The sequence below is a fragment of the Rhea americana genome, unplaced genomic scaffold (assembly GCF_003343005.1).
Source record: "Rhea americana isolate MKP2758 unplaced genomic scaffold, rheAme1 scaffold_173, whole genome shotgun sequence".
In the NCBI taxonomy this organism is placed as follows: Eukaryota; Metazoa; Chordata; class Aves; order Rheiformes; family Rheidae; genus Rhea; species Rhea americana.
In genome coordinates, this window is record NW_028185850.1 from 1,134,430 (window position 1) to 1,151,138 (window position 16,709).

At 39.5% G+C, this 16,709-nt stretch overlaps 1 protein-coding gene and 1 long non-coding RNA gene across 3 annotated transcripts in view; one reads left to right on the forward strand and one right to left on the reverse strand.

Moving 5' to 3' along the window:
- The window catches only part of CDC42EP3 (CDC42 effector protein 3), a 41,919-nt gene extending 37,267 nt beyond the window's left edge, over positions 1-4,652 (forward strand). For both annotated transcript variants that reach the window (XM_085301174.1, XM_085301173.1), the window contains one exon: positions 2,534-4,652. In XM_085301174.1, the coding sequence (XP_085157300.1) occupies positions 2,824-3,591 (768 nt within the window). In that variant the 5' untranslated portion in view covers positions 2,534-2,823 and the 3' untranslated portion in view covers positions 3,592-4,652. The remainder of the gene's footprint in view (positions 1-2,533) is intronic.
- A 10,360-nt stretch (positions 4,653-15,012) lies between these two features.
- Positions 15,013-16,709, reverse strand: part of LOC146597983 (uncharacterized) — a 28,718-nt gene continuing 27,021 nt past the window's right edge. Inside the window, exon 3 of the long non-coding RNA XR_014895360.1 lies at positions 15,013-15,345. This is a non-coding gene — a long non-coding RNA (uncharacterized LOC146597983). The remainder of the gene's footprint in view (positions 15,346-16,709) is intronic.

Sequence of the window (16,709 nt, forward strand, 5' to 3'; positions counted from 1 at the left end):
GCAGGAAGGGATTGTATAGGGCAGGAAGGGATTGTATAGGGCAGGAAGGGATTGTATAGGGCAGCAGTCTCCTGCAGCAGTCTCGGAGGTAGTGTGGTTTTACACTGCCCCTTACTGGGGCTCTCTCATAGTGCAAGACCTGAAGGAGCTCTGGATGCCCCGAAGCTTGTTGTTCTATTTTTTTTTCTTTTTTTTTTCCCCTCAATCAATGAGTTTAATAAAATACAGTCCTCTTCTGTGTGTCAAAATGTGTTATTTGTAATGAAAGTAGATTGACAGTTAGTATTTCTTGATGTTCAGATGTGTTTCATTGTGTACCTTGTGTTTCTTTGAAATCTCCTTGTGCAGCTTGGTGATAATGGCCTTTGTAGATCGAAACTGGTGGGACCCATGGAAGTCTGAATGAACTAGGATTTGTCTTTTATTTTTAAACCGGTAGCCAATAGGCTTGACTTCGGACCACACTGGCACTGCATTTGCCATTCATTCCACAGATCAAAAAATCTGAAAGAATGAAGAATTAGAACCAGGGGGAATTCTGTCTTTTATTCCTGGGAAACGAGATAGAGCTGAATTCGCTAGATAAACATAAAACGACCTCGCCATTCAGCTTTGTTCACTAAGAATAGAATTCTCTTTAGAATTGAGAACATTTTGTTTAGCTAAATGGGTTACAAGGTTAAAATGATAAGCTGTGGAAGAGGGGGGGAGGAGGAAGTTAAAACAATGCAGTGAATTTTTCAGTTTGAATCCGAAAGGTAACTAAACTGACTAGTTAGTTTTATTCCCATGATCTGTGGCACAAGTAGAGGTTTCACTCGGAAACTCCCTCAGTATCTCACAGTACTAAGATGGAGTTCAGTCAATGCGGTTTTGGTATGTAATGCAAATCTCCTAGTATTCTGTTGATCCTAATGAATTAGCATTTTGTTATGAAGGAGCAATCTTTGACGCGCTTTTAACTGATTAATGCAAGTGATTTTATCATCAAAATGGAGCTTGAAAGTATAAATGCCTTCATAATTTATAGAACATTGAGCTTATTTTGTATGACAGCTCTCATCTGTTTATATCTGCTGTACTTTTTGCTGGTGTGTTTAGGGGAGGGATTTTCAATGGTATTTGAAGTTCAGTAGATATCTTGTGGGAATCAAAAAAGAATACTAACCTGGCTGGATTCCCAGCTCTCCTTGTGATGCACAATTAAGCACCCTGCTGTAGGAACTGATTGCTCAGTAAGGTTAATAGATTTGTGAAAATGCCTAAGTGCCCTTTACAATCTGGCCGTATGTCCATTCTGTACAAATTTTTGAAACTGGTGATCCTTTTTGGGCTTAACTCAGTGAAGGAATAGCTCTGCTAGGGAATTTGTTAAAAGGTAGCAGGAGCAGCAGTTTATTCCTTTATTTATTCCACATAGTAGTCCTTTTTGTTCAGACACTACAAGCTTTTTTATGTGGTCAGGATGGAAGAAGACAGAGGGTGAGGGATTTGGTGGTGAATATTCTAGTAAGAAGGAATGACCACTAAGCCTTCAGCAGAAACACAGTCACATTGTGGTGCTCTGTGGGTTGGGTGAGGGAARGTACAAAGATGTCCAGAAGAAAAATGCATTTATTCTGGCATTACTCAAGGGTCAAGAATTGGTGCTATAAGAAATACACCAATAACTCATTAATAAAAAGTGCTTTACATAAGCTTTTGGCTCAACAAAACAGTCTACAGGACTGACAGTCTATCAGTATTTTCAGAAAACAAATTTTGACAGGGAGACTGTTGGTTTGAAAATACCATTTCATTTGGTTGCACAGACCAACTTTGAGTCACCATGGCCTCATGACCTAACAGGTATTTGTGAGCTACAGTGTGTAATCATTGCTATGAAGAATTCCCATTGTCTAAAGATGATAGCCATGAGAACCAGTCTCTTCTAAATTTTTGGACTTTCCTAACTAATTTTAGAGATATGGACCAGCAGAACTTAAAGTGCCTAAAATCATCCTTTTAAATGGATGCATTTTTCAGAAGCATCATTGTTGTCAGCTTATGAGAGTCCCAGCACTAACTGGGGGTATTTGAAATTCTCCTCCAATCCAAAGTGSTCTTCTCCATTTCAAAAAGCTTTGCCTTTGTGACTCTATGAAGCTTTCTGGGTCTATCCAAAGCTTAATGTGGTTGAGCCCTCATGTTATAAATGTGTGTCCGCATGTGCTCTTGAAGGCTAGCATTTGGAATGCCAGAATAATAAGAGGAAAGATTTAGATAGTGATGTTTATCAAATAAACTGTGCTCAGCAACCGTGTCTAAGAAACTCTGACTTCAAAAAAAGAAAAGAAAAAAACYCTATGAAGTCAGGGAAAGGTTAGCTAGCCCTTGTTAATCTATACCCTTTTATCCTGCCTAATGAAGGGAAGCAACATTATAAAGCTAATCTGCAGGTTAGAAATGTCAGTACTTTTTCTTTTTGTAAAAACAAGACTGAATGAGCCATGAAAAATAAGTTAATGGTAACCTAGTTTTGTATCCCATACAGGTTTTTCTCAGATTCTGGATGCAGTAGGACACTTGGCTGCTAACTGACTTGGAACTTGTGCTCCACCTTAGAAAGATCTGCAGTGAGAGAATTTCACCTTCACGTACCTGAAAGTCTTCTGTCTCAGAAGAATGGGACTTCATGTATGAGAGTTGTCCAACACTAAAATTCTTCTGAGAACCTGAGAATAACTAACTTGGTAGGAGGCTTTTTGTTTTTGTTTTTTTTTTTTGGGGGGGGGGATTTTTAAAAAAAGTCAGAATCTGCAAACCTCTCAATCTACAAACAAGATGCCAGCCAAGACACCCATCTACTTGAAAGCTGCTAACAATAAGAAAGGGAAGAAATTCAAACTGAGGGATATCTTGTCTCCTGATATGATCAGTCCACCACTTGGAGATTTTCGTCATACCATACACATTGGAAAAGAAGGGCAACATGATGTTTTTGGGGACATCTCTTTTTTGCAGGGAAACTATGAACTGTTGCCTGGAAATGAAGGAGAAACTAGAGTTAGCCAGTCTGGTGGCCACAGTGAATTCCTAAGGGCAAACAGCACTTCTGAATCCATGTTTACAGAAACTCCCTCACCAGTGCTCAAAAATGCCATTTCCCTTCCTGCCATTGGGGGTTCTCAAGCCCTTATGTTGCCCTTATTGTCACCAGTGACATTTAATTCAAAGCAAGAATCCATCAGGCCATCTAGAAATCCTAGGCTTAGCTGTGAGCCAGTAATAGAAGAAAAATTGCAGGAGAAAAGTAAAGAGTTGGAAGATGGAGAAATATACAAAGATGACATATGGGAGCAAAACGGTTCTTCATCGCATTTCACCAATGGTAGAGACAGTCATTCATCCAGCCTTTCTGAACGGTGCACTGATTGGCAAACAGCTGATATATTTGATGACAGTCGACTTTCATGTGAACTAACCAAGACGGAGACAAAGTCAGAAGAATCCCTTTCAGATCTTGCAGGCTCTCTTCTTTCTTTACAACTTGACTTGGGACCTTCACTTTTGGATGAGGTCCTCAATGTAATGGACAAAAATAAATCTTAGAACTGGTACTTCTTGCTTCTTTATAAATCATTCATGTAAAACAACAACAACAAAAAAAAACACAACTCAAGAGTAGAGACACTTAAAAACCAGCTGTATTTGCAGTTGTTTGACGGGTTTTCTAAAAATGTTCTAAACTATTTTTTTATCTATTGTTTTTCATGATTTTTATTACAGCAAATTCTCATAGCAGAAGGATAAATTTTAATGACAGTTTTCAGCAAATATAAAATGTTTTAAGTACCAGTATTAACAATCAGAAACTTAAGAAATACAGTTTGAGGATGATACTGATTGTGACGTTTGGTTAGTTCACTTCTACGAGCTTCAGAATATTTGAGAGTCTGTAAGGGTCAGTAAGGAGACTGATATTAATTCTTCACCTTTATAAATTATTGCAACATCACTTTACATGTAGGCTTCTTTCTAGAACCTTATGTTTTGGAATTTGATAGCGTTTTAATTCATTTTTCATAGTACTATTTCTGTTACACCTTCACTGTAACTGTTTCCTCTGTTTTCTACTGCTCTGTGTTCAGATGTGAACAATTTGAAGGCTCTTTCTGCTTGAACGTGTGGTCCAGAGTCTCAGCTGCTTTAAATGAGCATGCACAAATTTAAACAAATTGAGGCTTTGGGCTTGATACTGTATATGAAATCATATGTTGTAAACAGGTAACATGCAAGATATTATGGTTAAATTATTTTAAAAGTTGAAATATATTTTTTGTGTGCATCTTGACTTTTTACTGCGGAGCCTACACATACAGTATCTCATCAAAATAGTTGCTTGACAATATTGGTGCTCTTCTGAAAGTTGTATAATTGTGTGTTTGAAAAGAAATATGTATTGATACTCCTAGCTTTTCTTCATTTATTGCCACACATGCTTAAACTTGCAACCGATTATTTTAATTTTTGAAGAAGGCACTGGTTAATCACAATGCTTGATGCGTGCTACAACAGCCAACGTTTTGGGAATTATGGATCATTTAATACAGTACCTACATGGATTGCATAGATACTTTGTGCAATACAATAAAAAAACCCTTAAATTGCTATGTCTTTGTGATTCAGTACATAGCCTCATCAAAATCCTGAGTTTTTTTTCTTCTGTAATGAGACAGACTGCAGTAGAGTTGCAAAAATATGAGACAGAGGGGCGGATCAGTTCCACTATCTTAATTCAGTTAGTTTTACTTCTCCCATGCAGTTTACTTCCTGAGGTAGTAAGGATATGCTCCAAGCAGATAGGATCCTCTGGGACATGTGCTGATTTTCTTAAGTAACAGGAGACAAAAGGATGGTATTTTGGTCCCGGTGAAGTTGATACAAATTCCTGCAGCTTTTGATGAAGTCTTTAGGTAAATCCTGACACAGTTTGTRACAGTTCTTCATTAGATAACCACATTATGTCTGTATCTTCTTATCAGAACATGTAAGTCGTGGATGACTTGGAATATTTTTTTTCTCTCTATTCTCAAGAATTTCTAGTCAGTGCCAACTAACTTCGTGTCTGAAGCAATTTGGAAGCAATTCTGCCCATCACAATTGCTACCCCTTTTTTTTCCAGTCAAGCAGTTATATTATTAATGAGACATGTGGATGCTGTCTCCCATGTTATTCCTGTAAATGAGGAGCTGAGATGTAGATGGCCAAGAGCTATGTTTATTTTTAAGATAATGCTTAATTGTCTTTAACTTCATGTTTTCTGTGTATAAGGTTAGATCAAATTTCCAGTGAATTCATGCTGCAAGAATGTGGCTCTGTGACTGTAGTGCTTTTAGTATTTTAGAAAATAGGTTCAAGGCTCTCCCTGGCCAAATATTTCTTGCAGAATCTAAGCATTTAAAACCCAGTGAGAATTTAGGTGCCAAAACTTTCAGGGGAAAAATCTGTCAGTCATTGGCATAGGGGAAGTTTAGGTGAAATAGGGAATTAGACATTTTCTGTGCAGACCAGCCCAAAATAGCATAATGATTAGAACATCAGAAGTATTTGCTAAATGAAAAGTCAATATCTTGCAGGACAGTAAGTGTTTTCTAAAAAGTAGAATCTGCAGTCAAATTATTTTTGCTTTTTTCACCTTTTATAATTTCCTGTCTTACTTCTGTAAAATGGGTCACTATTTCAGGAGGTTTTGGTCTATATTATTTTTTGAGTCCTCTTCTGAAACTTGTAAATCTGCTATTCTTTGTATATGAATAGTCTGAATTAAAATAATAGCCATCACTGCAGGCAAAAAGAACCATAATGATGTGCAGGAGAACCCTGGCAAAGTAAATTGCATCTTTCTTAAAGATCGTTTTCCTCAGAAGCTGGACCCTAGAATTGTGCAGATTTGTTAAGTCTTGTATGTACAGACTTTGACCACACCAACTCAAAACATACCCAGCTACAGTTTTGACATGGTCTTCTGTGAAACATTGTTCTGTCTAATCTGGCCTCATCTGGCATCTTAGCTGTCACAGTACAGGTTGATAGATTGGGATCTTGGATTTCTGGTTTATGGGAGGGTCTGACTTTATAAAGCCTTGATCAACTTTTGAAGGAAACCTAGAATTTTCTAGGGAGAGTTCTATTGCAATTTTCCTAAAACCAAAATACTGTTGCAAGTTGGCCTTGAAACAAAGGACTGGAAAGGATTACCTTGAGTATCACCTCAGTTTTATGTGATCATAGGAAAAAAGTATGCTAACTAAGCAGCTTCACAGAAGGGTCTGCAGGTGCTTCATAACTCTTCTGATGTGCCAAAAAATACTTCCCCAGCTCTCCTACTAACTGAAAAGCTACAATGATGGTCAAAATATGTAATCTAAACGTGCCAGAGGAAGATAGCAGGACACATCAAGCATATGCTTGGTCCCTCTGTGAGTATTTGCTAAATTTCACATCTGTACAACACTGTGAGCTTGACTCTGGCCCATACTATACGGAGACATATCTGAAAGTCTTAACAGCTGCCAAATTCAGAAAACCCTGAACCCTTGTCCCAGTTCTCCTGCCACCTGACGGGGGTGATCAGTATTGTGCTGAGAATGGTAATGGGAGGCAGCAATGCAAGGTAACTGCCAGGAGGTGCACAAGCTCCTATTCACCTTCTCTCTCTCACAGGGACCAAACTCAAGTACTTCAGAGGAAATTGAATGTTCTAGGAAAAAAAAACACTAGTGCACAAAGACTGAGGTAGAGGTTTAATGTAGTCCAAACAAGCAGTCTCTTTTCAAAGTCCCATGGATAGGTACATCAGCTAACAAATGACTTCCATTGCAAGCTTACTTCCCTTCCTCCATTGCCGAAGCTATTTTATGTTAGTTAAATTTACTTGTCATTGACATGTGCTTGAGTTCACCCTCTTCAGACTTTCAAATACAGAAGGTCTCACCTTTATTTCATTTCACCTGGTTTACCCACACCAGTACAAAGAGGATACAGGTAGAACCATTTGGAATTGCTGACAAATGGGTATGAATGTAGTATGTGGACGTGAGAGAAGTGGGCCTCAAATCTAATATAAACGTCTCAAGAGATCGATAAACAATACTTTGTTTAAGGATGAATTTACTTCATAGTCCTTTTCCCTTTTTGTATTATTGGTGTTAACAGAGATGTCTCGTTGTCGAGATCAGTGCTGGAAGAATAGTTTCTAATTTGTGCAGGAAATTCTCGGCAAGTGACAAGAATAGGCTGAAACCAAGTTTCAGAAAAAAATGTAGGAGGACTTCTTGAAGGTAGAGCAGCTCAAAAATTTTTCATTTTTATTAGAGAGAGAGGACACTTGAGATGGCTGCCTTTTTGAGACTGTCAATCATGACCAGAATCAGAAGTGGTTGTTTGGTGTGTCAAATATAAATAACCTAGATGCAAGCCTAGCAAGGAAGCTGTTGGACCTTGCATAACGAGGCCAACTAAAGTCAGGATGTCGCAAGGGGAAGTTAAGACAGATATGCGCTAGACTGGATTCCAAGGAAAGCAGTTAACAGTTGCTCTAAGCAAATTAATTAAATTAGCAGTGACCTAACTTTGCTCTGCTTGCATCCATTTGCTTTTCATACGAACATGAAGTACTTCAGTACATCTGTTTTCTATAAATACTTTCATTTTATGTGTTTTTTTAAGAGGTTTCCTGAGTCCAAAGGTAAGGCTGGATCTATCACTCACGGCTTCTCTCTAGTTACAGTTTTACAAGTGCTAGAAAATCAAGGAAGTACTTAATACTTTCTGTTTATTTTTTTAATATTGTAAGCTTATTTTTTTCCCCTCAGCAATTATAAAGGGGTTGATTTTCTGCTGGTATAAGTTAGCATCACTTCAAAATAATGATGGATTCTGATTTATACTAGGGAGAAGGTTTCCCCTTTTTTTCATAGGTACATCAATGCAGATGTCCTAAGTGTTCAGGTCATTTCTCTTCCTAGTTGTCTAAAAGACAATTCATTCTTACCTTGTGCTCAGAGAAACTAGATCTTTAGGTTTGTGAATGAGTGATTCTTACCCTGTGCTATATTTTCTTTCTTTTTAAGGAACTGATATATTTGGGAACCTTTCTTCTGTTAGAACCTCTTGTTGGGGGACTCCCTGGGGCTCCCCAGTGTTGGGGGGCTCCTGGTGGTGGCAGGGCCAGGCCTAACCACCAGAGCCTGTTCCACCACCTCGCGAGGGAGTGGGGCAGCTGGCACAGCCCCAGCTCCAGGTGTTGGGCACTACCACAGGGACAGGGATGGGCAGTTGATTGCAGGTCAGAGCTGGGACTGGGGTGAGGCCCATGGCCAGACAGGGGCAGGGCTGCAGAGGAGCTGGAGACCAGCACCACTGCAGCGTTATGGGGTAGGGACTAATAGTGCTGAACTGGACTGAAATGGGGAGCTTGGGCCTGAGAAGAGTTGAGGGAGGTCCTGGGGGAGACCTATTGGTGTACTCAGGGCCCAAATACTTCTGGCAGATTTTTGTGGGTAATAATGTTGACCTGAAAGAGTGATGGAGCTCAGTTTTGCCTTCAGTAACTCATACATAGTTGAAGCCATTTAACATGCTTTAGATTTTTGTTCAATAAAAAGGAAGGAGGATTGGTCTTTTTTCCTATTTGCTGCATAGTATGGAATCATCATGCAAAGAAAAGTCAGTCCAGATTTACCCATTTACCAAATTGCTGAATCTATTCCAGGGCACCTATCGCCTCATTAAAAAAATGCTGCTGCTTTACAGGATGAAGTGCTGATTGATAAAACTACTTCTCAAGAACGTTGTTCACCCATTTTGTGTAGGCACCCATATCCTAGTAAAACTGATGTTTTGCTACATCAACCCCATGTCACCAGTTAGCCCAGTGGGATTTTTGGCAGTCCCATCTTACCTCCTTCCAAGTGTGAGTGCCCTGAGGTCACAGTCCCCAGATGTTCCTAGAAGGTGATCACTTTTCACTATAAGATATTGTCTTATGCATTTTTGAAGGCTCATTGGATCTGAGTATTTCCTTGCTTCTTGCCAGACTGCCACAGATCCAGCCTCCTCCACATACAGTCAGTCAGCTCACTCATACCTAATGAAASTAAGTAAGTCTGGTCCGGATACCTTCCCAAGCCAGAACCAGCCAGAGTGGAAATCATGTGCTCAGCAGTTATGGTCCCCAGGAACAATCTGTTGCAATCTCAGCTGGATGCAGGCAAACTTGCAGGGGTTCCTGGGAGAAGACACCCAGGAATGGGACTGTCACTGGTAACGTGAAGAATAATCCCCTCTCTCATGCCAAACACACAGGTCATGTTTAACCCTTTAAGGGCCATGCACAAGAAATTCAYGTAGAATAACAGCTGCCCTCAGTGTGTGAGCCCGTATACTTCTACTATCAGTCGTGTTCTTGGCTGAYAGATTCAGGCTCCGAATACAAGGGATAGCTATGGGCACACATTAGAGATGAGCTTTTGTTCCAGTCTTCCAAGATGGAGGAGCAAGGTCAGAGCAATGGGTGACCTTTTAGCTGAGAGATAGAAGGCCACTGGGGAGCAAGAGTAGAGGGGAAGGAGGAGAAAGGCCCAGGAACAGATCTGCTTTGAAGGCACAGGATCCAGAATCTCACATGGCCAGTACTGCTGCAAGTCGGGCATTCTGCTTTGTGGACTGCTTGTCAGCTGTAGAAGATTTTTGTTATAGTTTGGGGATTTTTTTTATTCTCTGGACATGCTTCCTACTCCTAGATGCTTTGCCAAAAGGGAAGTCTAGCTCTCTGGCTCTGTGGACAGTGCCTTTTGCCAGATATTGGCTAGTTTTACTTGTTACAGTCTGACCAACAGCTCCCTCAATCATCACGACCTTTCAAAGGTTATCAAGAGTGGCCTCGCAATGACATTGGCTAGCTTCCTCAATACTCATAGGTGCATGCCATCAGGTCTCATGGACTTGTGCATGTCCAATTTGTTTAGATACTCCCTACCTTCATCCTCCTCGACTGCCGTAAGCTTCCTTGCTTTCCCACTGGTCTCAGGCACCTGGGATTCCTGAAGACAAGTCCTACCAGTAAAGACCACAGTGAAGAAGGCATTGAGGACCTCAGCCTTTCCCACATCCTTTGTAACTAGGTCCCTTGCCCTATTCAGCAGAGAGTCCGTGTTTTCCATTGTTTCCCTTTTGTTGCTGACGTACTTGCAGAAACCTTTCCGGTTGCTCTTCACATCCTTCACCAGATTCAACTCCAGATGGAATTTGATTTCCTAACCCTATCTCTGCATGTTCAGATGGTGTCTATATGTTCCTCCTGGGCCACCTGGCCTTACTTCCACCTCTTTTACCCTTCTTTTTTATATTTGAGTTTTATCAGAACTTCTTGTTATCCACGCCTGTCTCCTACCACCTTTGCCTAATGTCCTGCTCAGTGCAATGGACTTTTTTCTGGAGCTTAGAGGAGAAGATCCTTGAAAATCAACCAGCTCTCCTGCATCCCTCTTTTCTCTGAGACCATGTCCCATGAGGTTCTTCCAAGCAGTTCCCTGAACAGGTCAAAGTTTGCTCTCCTGAATTATAGGGTTGTGATCCTGCTATTTGCCTTGTTCCCTCTCTCAGAATCCTAAACTCCACCATCTCRTGGAGCAAGCACCATCTCACTGCAGCCAAGGCTGTCTCGACCATCACATCCCTGACTGGTTGTGATCTAGCAGATTTGAAATCCATTATGTCTTATACCACAGGATGAGCTCTAGGTTCTTCATTAGTTGTCTTCAGGTGTGATATATAGTTGCAAAGAAAAATAAGCAMCAAAAATCATACTTGAGAAACACATCCTCACTGCCCTTTGTTTAGGCAACAGGAAGAAAAAAATACCTTACCAAACAGGAAACATTTGCTGCAGGCTCCTTAGACATGTGTCTAATGGTGGTACCAGATTTATGAGAAAAGATTTAAAACACTGAGTCCCAAACAACTATAACCATCATCTATTTTATCATATGATAACTGGATAGTTTWTTTGTTTTCTAATATTTATTCTCTTTATATGAAACAGAATTCCAGCCATGACTTTCTGTTTCTCATTGATACTGTAGGACATTCTCTCAGGCCTTTTACCTAGACTTTCCTGACAAAGCAGTCATCCTGTTTCATCCAAAAACAGGATGGAAAAGTTTCTGAGGACAGATTCTCTTTTCTTGCACCTTAGTTTTCAGTATATGACAACATCTGGTAGGCTGGAAAAATTGTGAGAATAGCCTTACTCATGCTATTTCTATTTCCTCTCCTGGCAGATAGTCACACACATGCATTTYGTGTTTTATATATTTATGTTTAATCATCAAGCATTTTCTAAATTCAGAAAAGCTTCATAACACTTGTTATTTTATCTGAACTGCTCTCATTAGAAAAATGCAGATGGAGACAGCAAGTTAACAAGCTCAGTGTAGATGCTGACCTTCAGCATCCACAGGGTTGAAAGAGCTTTTTCTGTATTCAGCTTATGACATTTGTTTTGAATTCAAGCTACAAATATGCTACATGTTCTATAGTAAGCCCTGTGACAGGGTTGGGGAAATCCTAACTGTGCTAAGGATGTGTATATTGAGGAATGAATTTCTCACCTGGAATTTACATGCTTTCCAAGACCTGTGTCTCTGCTTGCACTGGTATAATTAAGGGAGTCTTCCATAGCATTGCCAGTGCAGACAATAATAGGAAATAGCTAATAGGAAAAACAAAAGGAAAGGGAAAGATTGCTCCATGACTACAGTATTAACCTGAAGTTGTAGGTTCTCTTGGCTCTGACTTTCTGCTGAACTTGGCAAATCACTTAAACTTCTCCACAGCTGAGACTGACATCCCTAGACAACCTTATGCTTCTCTCAACTCTCAAATTTTGTCCATTCTGTCAAATTAGATGAAAAAAATTGCAGGTAAATTGTTCTGAAGACAGTGCTAAGCTTAAGCAGCATAAGCTGGGGTATCTAAGCAGTACTGTTGTGTGGAATTGCCAAGTTTTACCATGTTATAAACAAAATAGGATCATATATACATATGCTTAATAGACTCTAGAAGGTTTTAGTGGTAGATACCTTATAACCACACTTTCTTCAGGTTTCCCATGTAGAACTTCCATACCAGGAACCATCATTTGAAGAAAAAAGATCAAGGCTTCATTCTCAATTTGAAATATGATAAATTGTGAGGCAATCTGATTGCATGACTTGGAGCAGAGGGCAAGATGCAATAGTGATAGTTTAAGGAAATCTTGTATTCAGGGGTTACCAGAAAGGTATCTCACTTATTTTGTTTGCCTATTATTGTTTGTCTTTTTGGAACTGCATTGGTGAACAAGGGCTGTCTTGTCCTACATCTGGAAAGCAGTTAGAATAACCTGGCTGTCACCACAGTTCAAGAAATAATAAAACATATGGCCCACAACAAAGGGATATTCACTGTGCCATGACATGTTAGCAGAGATGTCAGGCAGAGGTCAAATTTGGGCAGATTCAGTTAAGTGTGAACAGGTGCTACCAGACCACCATGAAATAACTATCTGGTTAAGCCATGCTAAATGAGGCATAAGACACTCTACCCTCATGGTATTTGTAATCTTAAATGGTCCTGTGGCCATGGAGTATCTAACAGTATTCCTAGAGCAAGCAAGCAAGAGAAATGGACATCCTTACATTATCGCTGCAACTTGAAAAACATTTTATCTTGTCAGTATTCCAGATTGCTTCCTGATGTGGGAGTGATCACAAGATAATTTCATTTCCTACTGCTATTTTGGAAAGGAGAGAAAYTGTAAGCAATTCGCATATGGAGTGGCATCCTTTCACCAGATCATGTCACCTTTCATGAGAGAGAGTCAACAGCAAGAGAATTACTATGCACCTCACACAACAAGGAATGACTCAGAGGCCCACACATAGCAATCTGCAGGAGGCTGTGCCCTTCCTCACTAAGGTCCACTGCCTTCATGCCTACTTAGAAAACCTCTAGACTTTTCTGCTTAACTTAGAAATTCCTTTGTTCAGASTGTGTTGGCATTGAGCAACGGGGGCATAGTGCAGGCTGAGGCTAAGATCCCTCAGTGGAGTAGCTTCTGGACCCAGTTAAGGCTCAGTTTCTCCTAGCCCATATTTCCAGGTTTTCTTCCCCCTGGAAACTCAGCATATGAGAGAAAAACTGATGTGTTTTTGGGCCTTGCTATGATCTCAGGCAAGATGTTGCCAGGACATACCCCCACAGCCAGAAGCCCCAAGCACACCAGCTTATGCATATCCCTAGAGCTTTCCCCTGCTGGAAGCATGGGGTTTGCTTCCTCACTGTGCAGCTAGCAAAGTACCATTCAGATGGAAGTGGGCCCACTCTGCTTTGCTTTCTGTTTACATGCTTGTGTAACATGCCTGCAAGCAAAATAGAAATTATCCACTTTTCCATTTGTAGTGCTCCTCATTCCTTTCAGAAACCTGGATGTGGGTTGAAAAAAAGTCCTAATGRCTCAATTTCTCCACTGGTAACTTGCATCTGCAAGACATATTCTGAAAGCTTCCTTTCTATATTAAATCATACAGTTTAGCCCTTGGCATGTTGGGAGACACAACATCCTAAATTACTGAGTGGCCAAATCTGAGAAAAGTACATGAGTTAAAAACTACCCAGTGGCTAAGCCACGCGGTAATGCAGCTTTTTTCTGATAGAGAATAAAACTTGATTTGTAACACTGTATGTATATTGAGACATAAGCATGCACACTTACACAACWAAATCATCACTGCTAAAGCATCGTGGTTCCATGGGCTTTTATGTCTTTGGGAGCAGTGGGAAGTCCTGTTGCATCGATACTCTCATGTCTTAWAAAGGCTCTTTTCATGATACTGCCTTTTCTACACTGGAGGGGCAGGGAAATACTAAAAGAATCTTTCTCTGCTACCCACCTGCTAATTTTCATTAAATTTGCTGCAATGTAACATAACTCAGGTATTTACCTGTCTATTGACTTCAACTGTAAATGACCAAGAATTTCACAAGTAATTTGGGATCTCACTTATCCACCCACCCATAGAACCCCATACTGAGATTTCCAAATGACATTTCTTTAGAAAGCCAGGTTAACTGTGTATTATTCTGTATTCCACATTGAAGTATATGAAGTCAGGCAAAGTGTAAATAGATACCGAATATGACTCAGTGTTTTGAGATTCAGATGTGTGATACTAAGTGCAAATAAATTTAAATTATACAGTTCAATTTTGAACTGTTTGTTCATTATTTCTTAAAACATCTTTTAACTGCTGCAGACGAGTCTATCTCTTCCTTTTTAGGAAATGTCTTAAAGATATAATTTAAACTATCTCGTAAAAAGTTCATCACTGTCAGGCAAAGATATGTACAATTGGGCTCGTGCATGGCTATTTTTTGGATTCTGTAAACTATTTCCTTTTAGGGGAAAATCTATTGACAGGGCAAACTTCTATTAGTCTTCATTCAAGGGAGGTGACATATACTGCTTTTTTTCTTCACTCTCTATCTACCTTTCATTATACTTTCTACTAACATTAAATTTATGTTAAAACTATCACCTGCTTTTCACACCATCCAGATCTTTTCATTTATGTATGCAAAAAGTCTGCATGTGATGGATTTCAAAGTGGGGAGGATACACGTTAACCTGAAATACTCAACTTCAACATTTTCCTTCAAAAAAGCATGTAATAATCCACTCAATCACATTTCCTGATTAAATCTACTTTCTTTTGAACTTGTYTTCAAGCCCAGTTAAAGTGCTTTTCTAGTAACAAATGTGCATACGATGTTGGAGAGTTCAAAAACACATGAAGTTTTTTTCACAATTGGAAAACTATGCCCTTGGGAAAATATCCTTAGATATTCCAAATGAATAAACCAGGAGTTCATCATTTCAGCTGCAAAAAGAAGTATCTTGGAAAATAAATGTGATAGTTTGGATTGTTTTCCTTTTTTTTTCCACAACGTAATTGCTTTAATTTGGGTTTTATATTTATACCATAAAACTCAGTTAAATATTTTGACTAAATAAAGAAAAGGAAGAAAAGAAACAAAGAAATACATCAAATCCATCCATGATGCTGTAACAATTTACACATATGAGGGATCCACACCATACCAACTAGGCTTTATGAATTTAGGACTTCTACACTGCAAAGCTCTTCAACAAATGGAAAGCTCTAGATCTGACCTGAAGATAAGTGAAGTCCGTGGTGCTCTGTGAGATCTTCCTTGTAGAATATCCTTCAGGTAATTTTTGTGTTGGAGCAGGATTAGTTCCTGTGGAATGAAGGAAGAATTTTAACTTTAAAAGAGGCCATCTCTTAGATCTAGTGGCTGTCAGAGAACAATTAGAAAACAGGGCTGGGTCTAGAAGCTGTACGAGTGCCCTAGTTGTTCTTGGTTTGCCTCCTTCCTTTTCCTCTCAGTCCCTGCTAACGTTACCCCAGCAAAGCACTGGCAGCCTCTTTCTTCTGAGACCCCTTGATCATTCTGGAGTACAACAGAAGTATGCAAAAATGAAAATTGAGTTGGGAAATCTTTTGCAGAACCACCAGTTATATTTCCAGTAGTACATAGGTAGCCTTGAAAACTTCCCATTCAGCCCAGTTTAGTCTGTGGATCTGAAATGTAACTATGACAGGCTTCTACTCTGGAATATGGCTCAGTGTTCATGAGAAACACTAAGGTATCTCTTAAACTTGTAGATTATCACCACTTCAGTCATTTCTCTGATAACTTATTCCTGATGTTTATCTTGGGGGAATTTCAAGATGATCTCATAAATCTTTTCCATCTCCTCCATTTATAGGATTGTTTTCTCCTTCTCTGATTTGCAGTGCTAGATCCAACTGGCCCAAAACCTCCCTGAAGTAATTGCTTTGCACCAGAGATCATTTTTTAATTGTGTTTTATAAATAAATAGTTCAGATCTTTGGGTAAGATTACCCATTAGCTGAATATGCTGATTGAGAGAATAATTAATTCTTTTATAGTCTGCCTGCAAGCACTTACTGCTGTGGATGAACAATTTCTTCTAATCAGACAAAATACATTAAGAGGAAAAAAACTGCAAATCTAAACCTGATCATAAAGAGACTTGGCTTTAATGTATTACTCCTAAATGTCTGTATAAGAGTTGTGAAGAGGAGGCAGGCATTACAAAGCAAGCCAATCCATACACCCAGGCAGGGCCTCTCTGCTTTCCATGGAAACTCTGCAGCTCAGCGGGCACCTCAGGGTCTCTCCTCAGTGGTAGGACAGGAAAAAGACAAACTGTCTTCAGAGTCCTTTTTCATCCATTCTGACTACGGGATTGGAAAGAATTTCATCAACAGCATGAAAACACAACTGTGAAGAGAGTTTGAGTAATAACGTATAGTTTCTGGATGCTGTACAACACAAAGAATTCTAGAAACAGTCATAAGCCTGCTTATATGTAAAGGCAAAGCCTCCTTTTATCAAGTAATTTATTAGTGCAGCCACTGCAAAACTTAAAATAGCTCTTAAATTGTTTTTTCTATGTCCCTCCTCTGGCATATTGGTGGCATTCTACATAGGTCTCTAACAGGGCACCATCTAGAAGATGCTGCTCTATAGAAATGAAGAATCTTCCACTATGGTTAGACACCTGAATATGTATC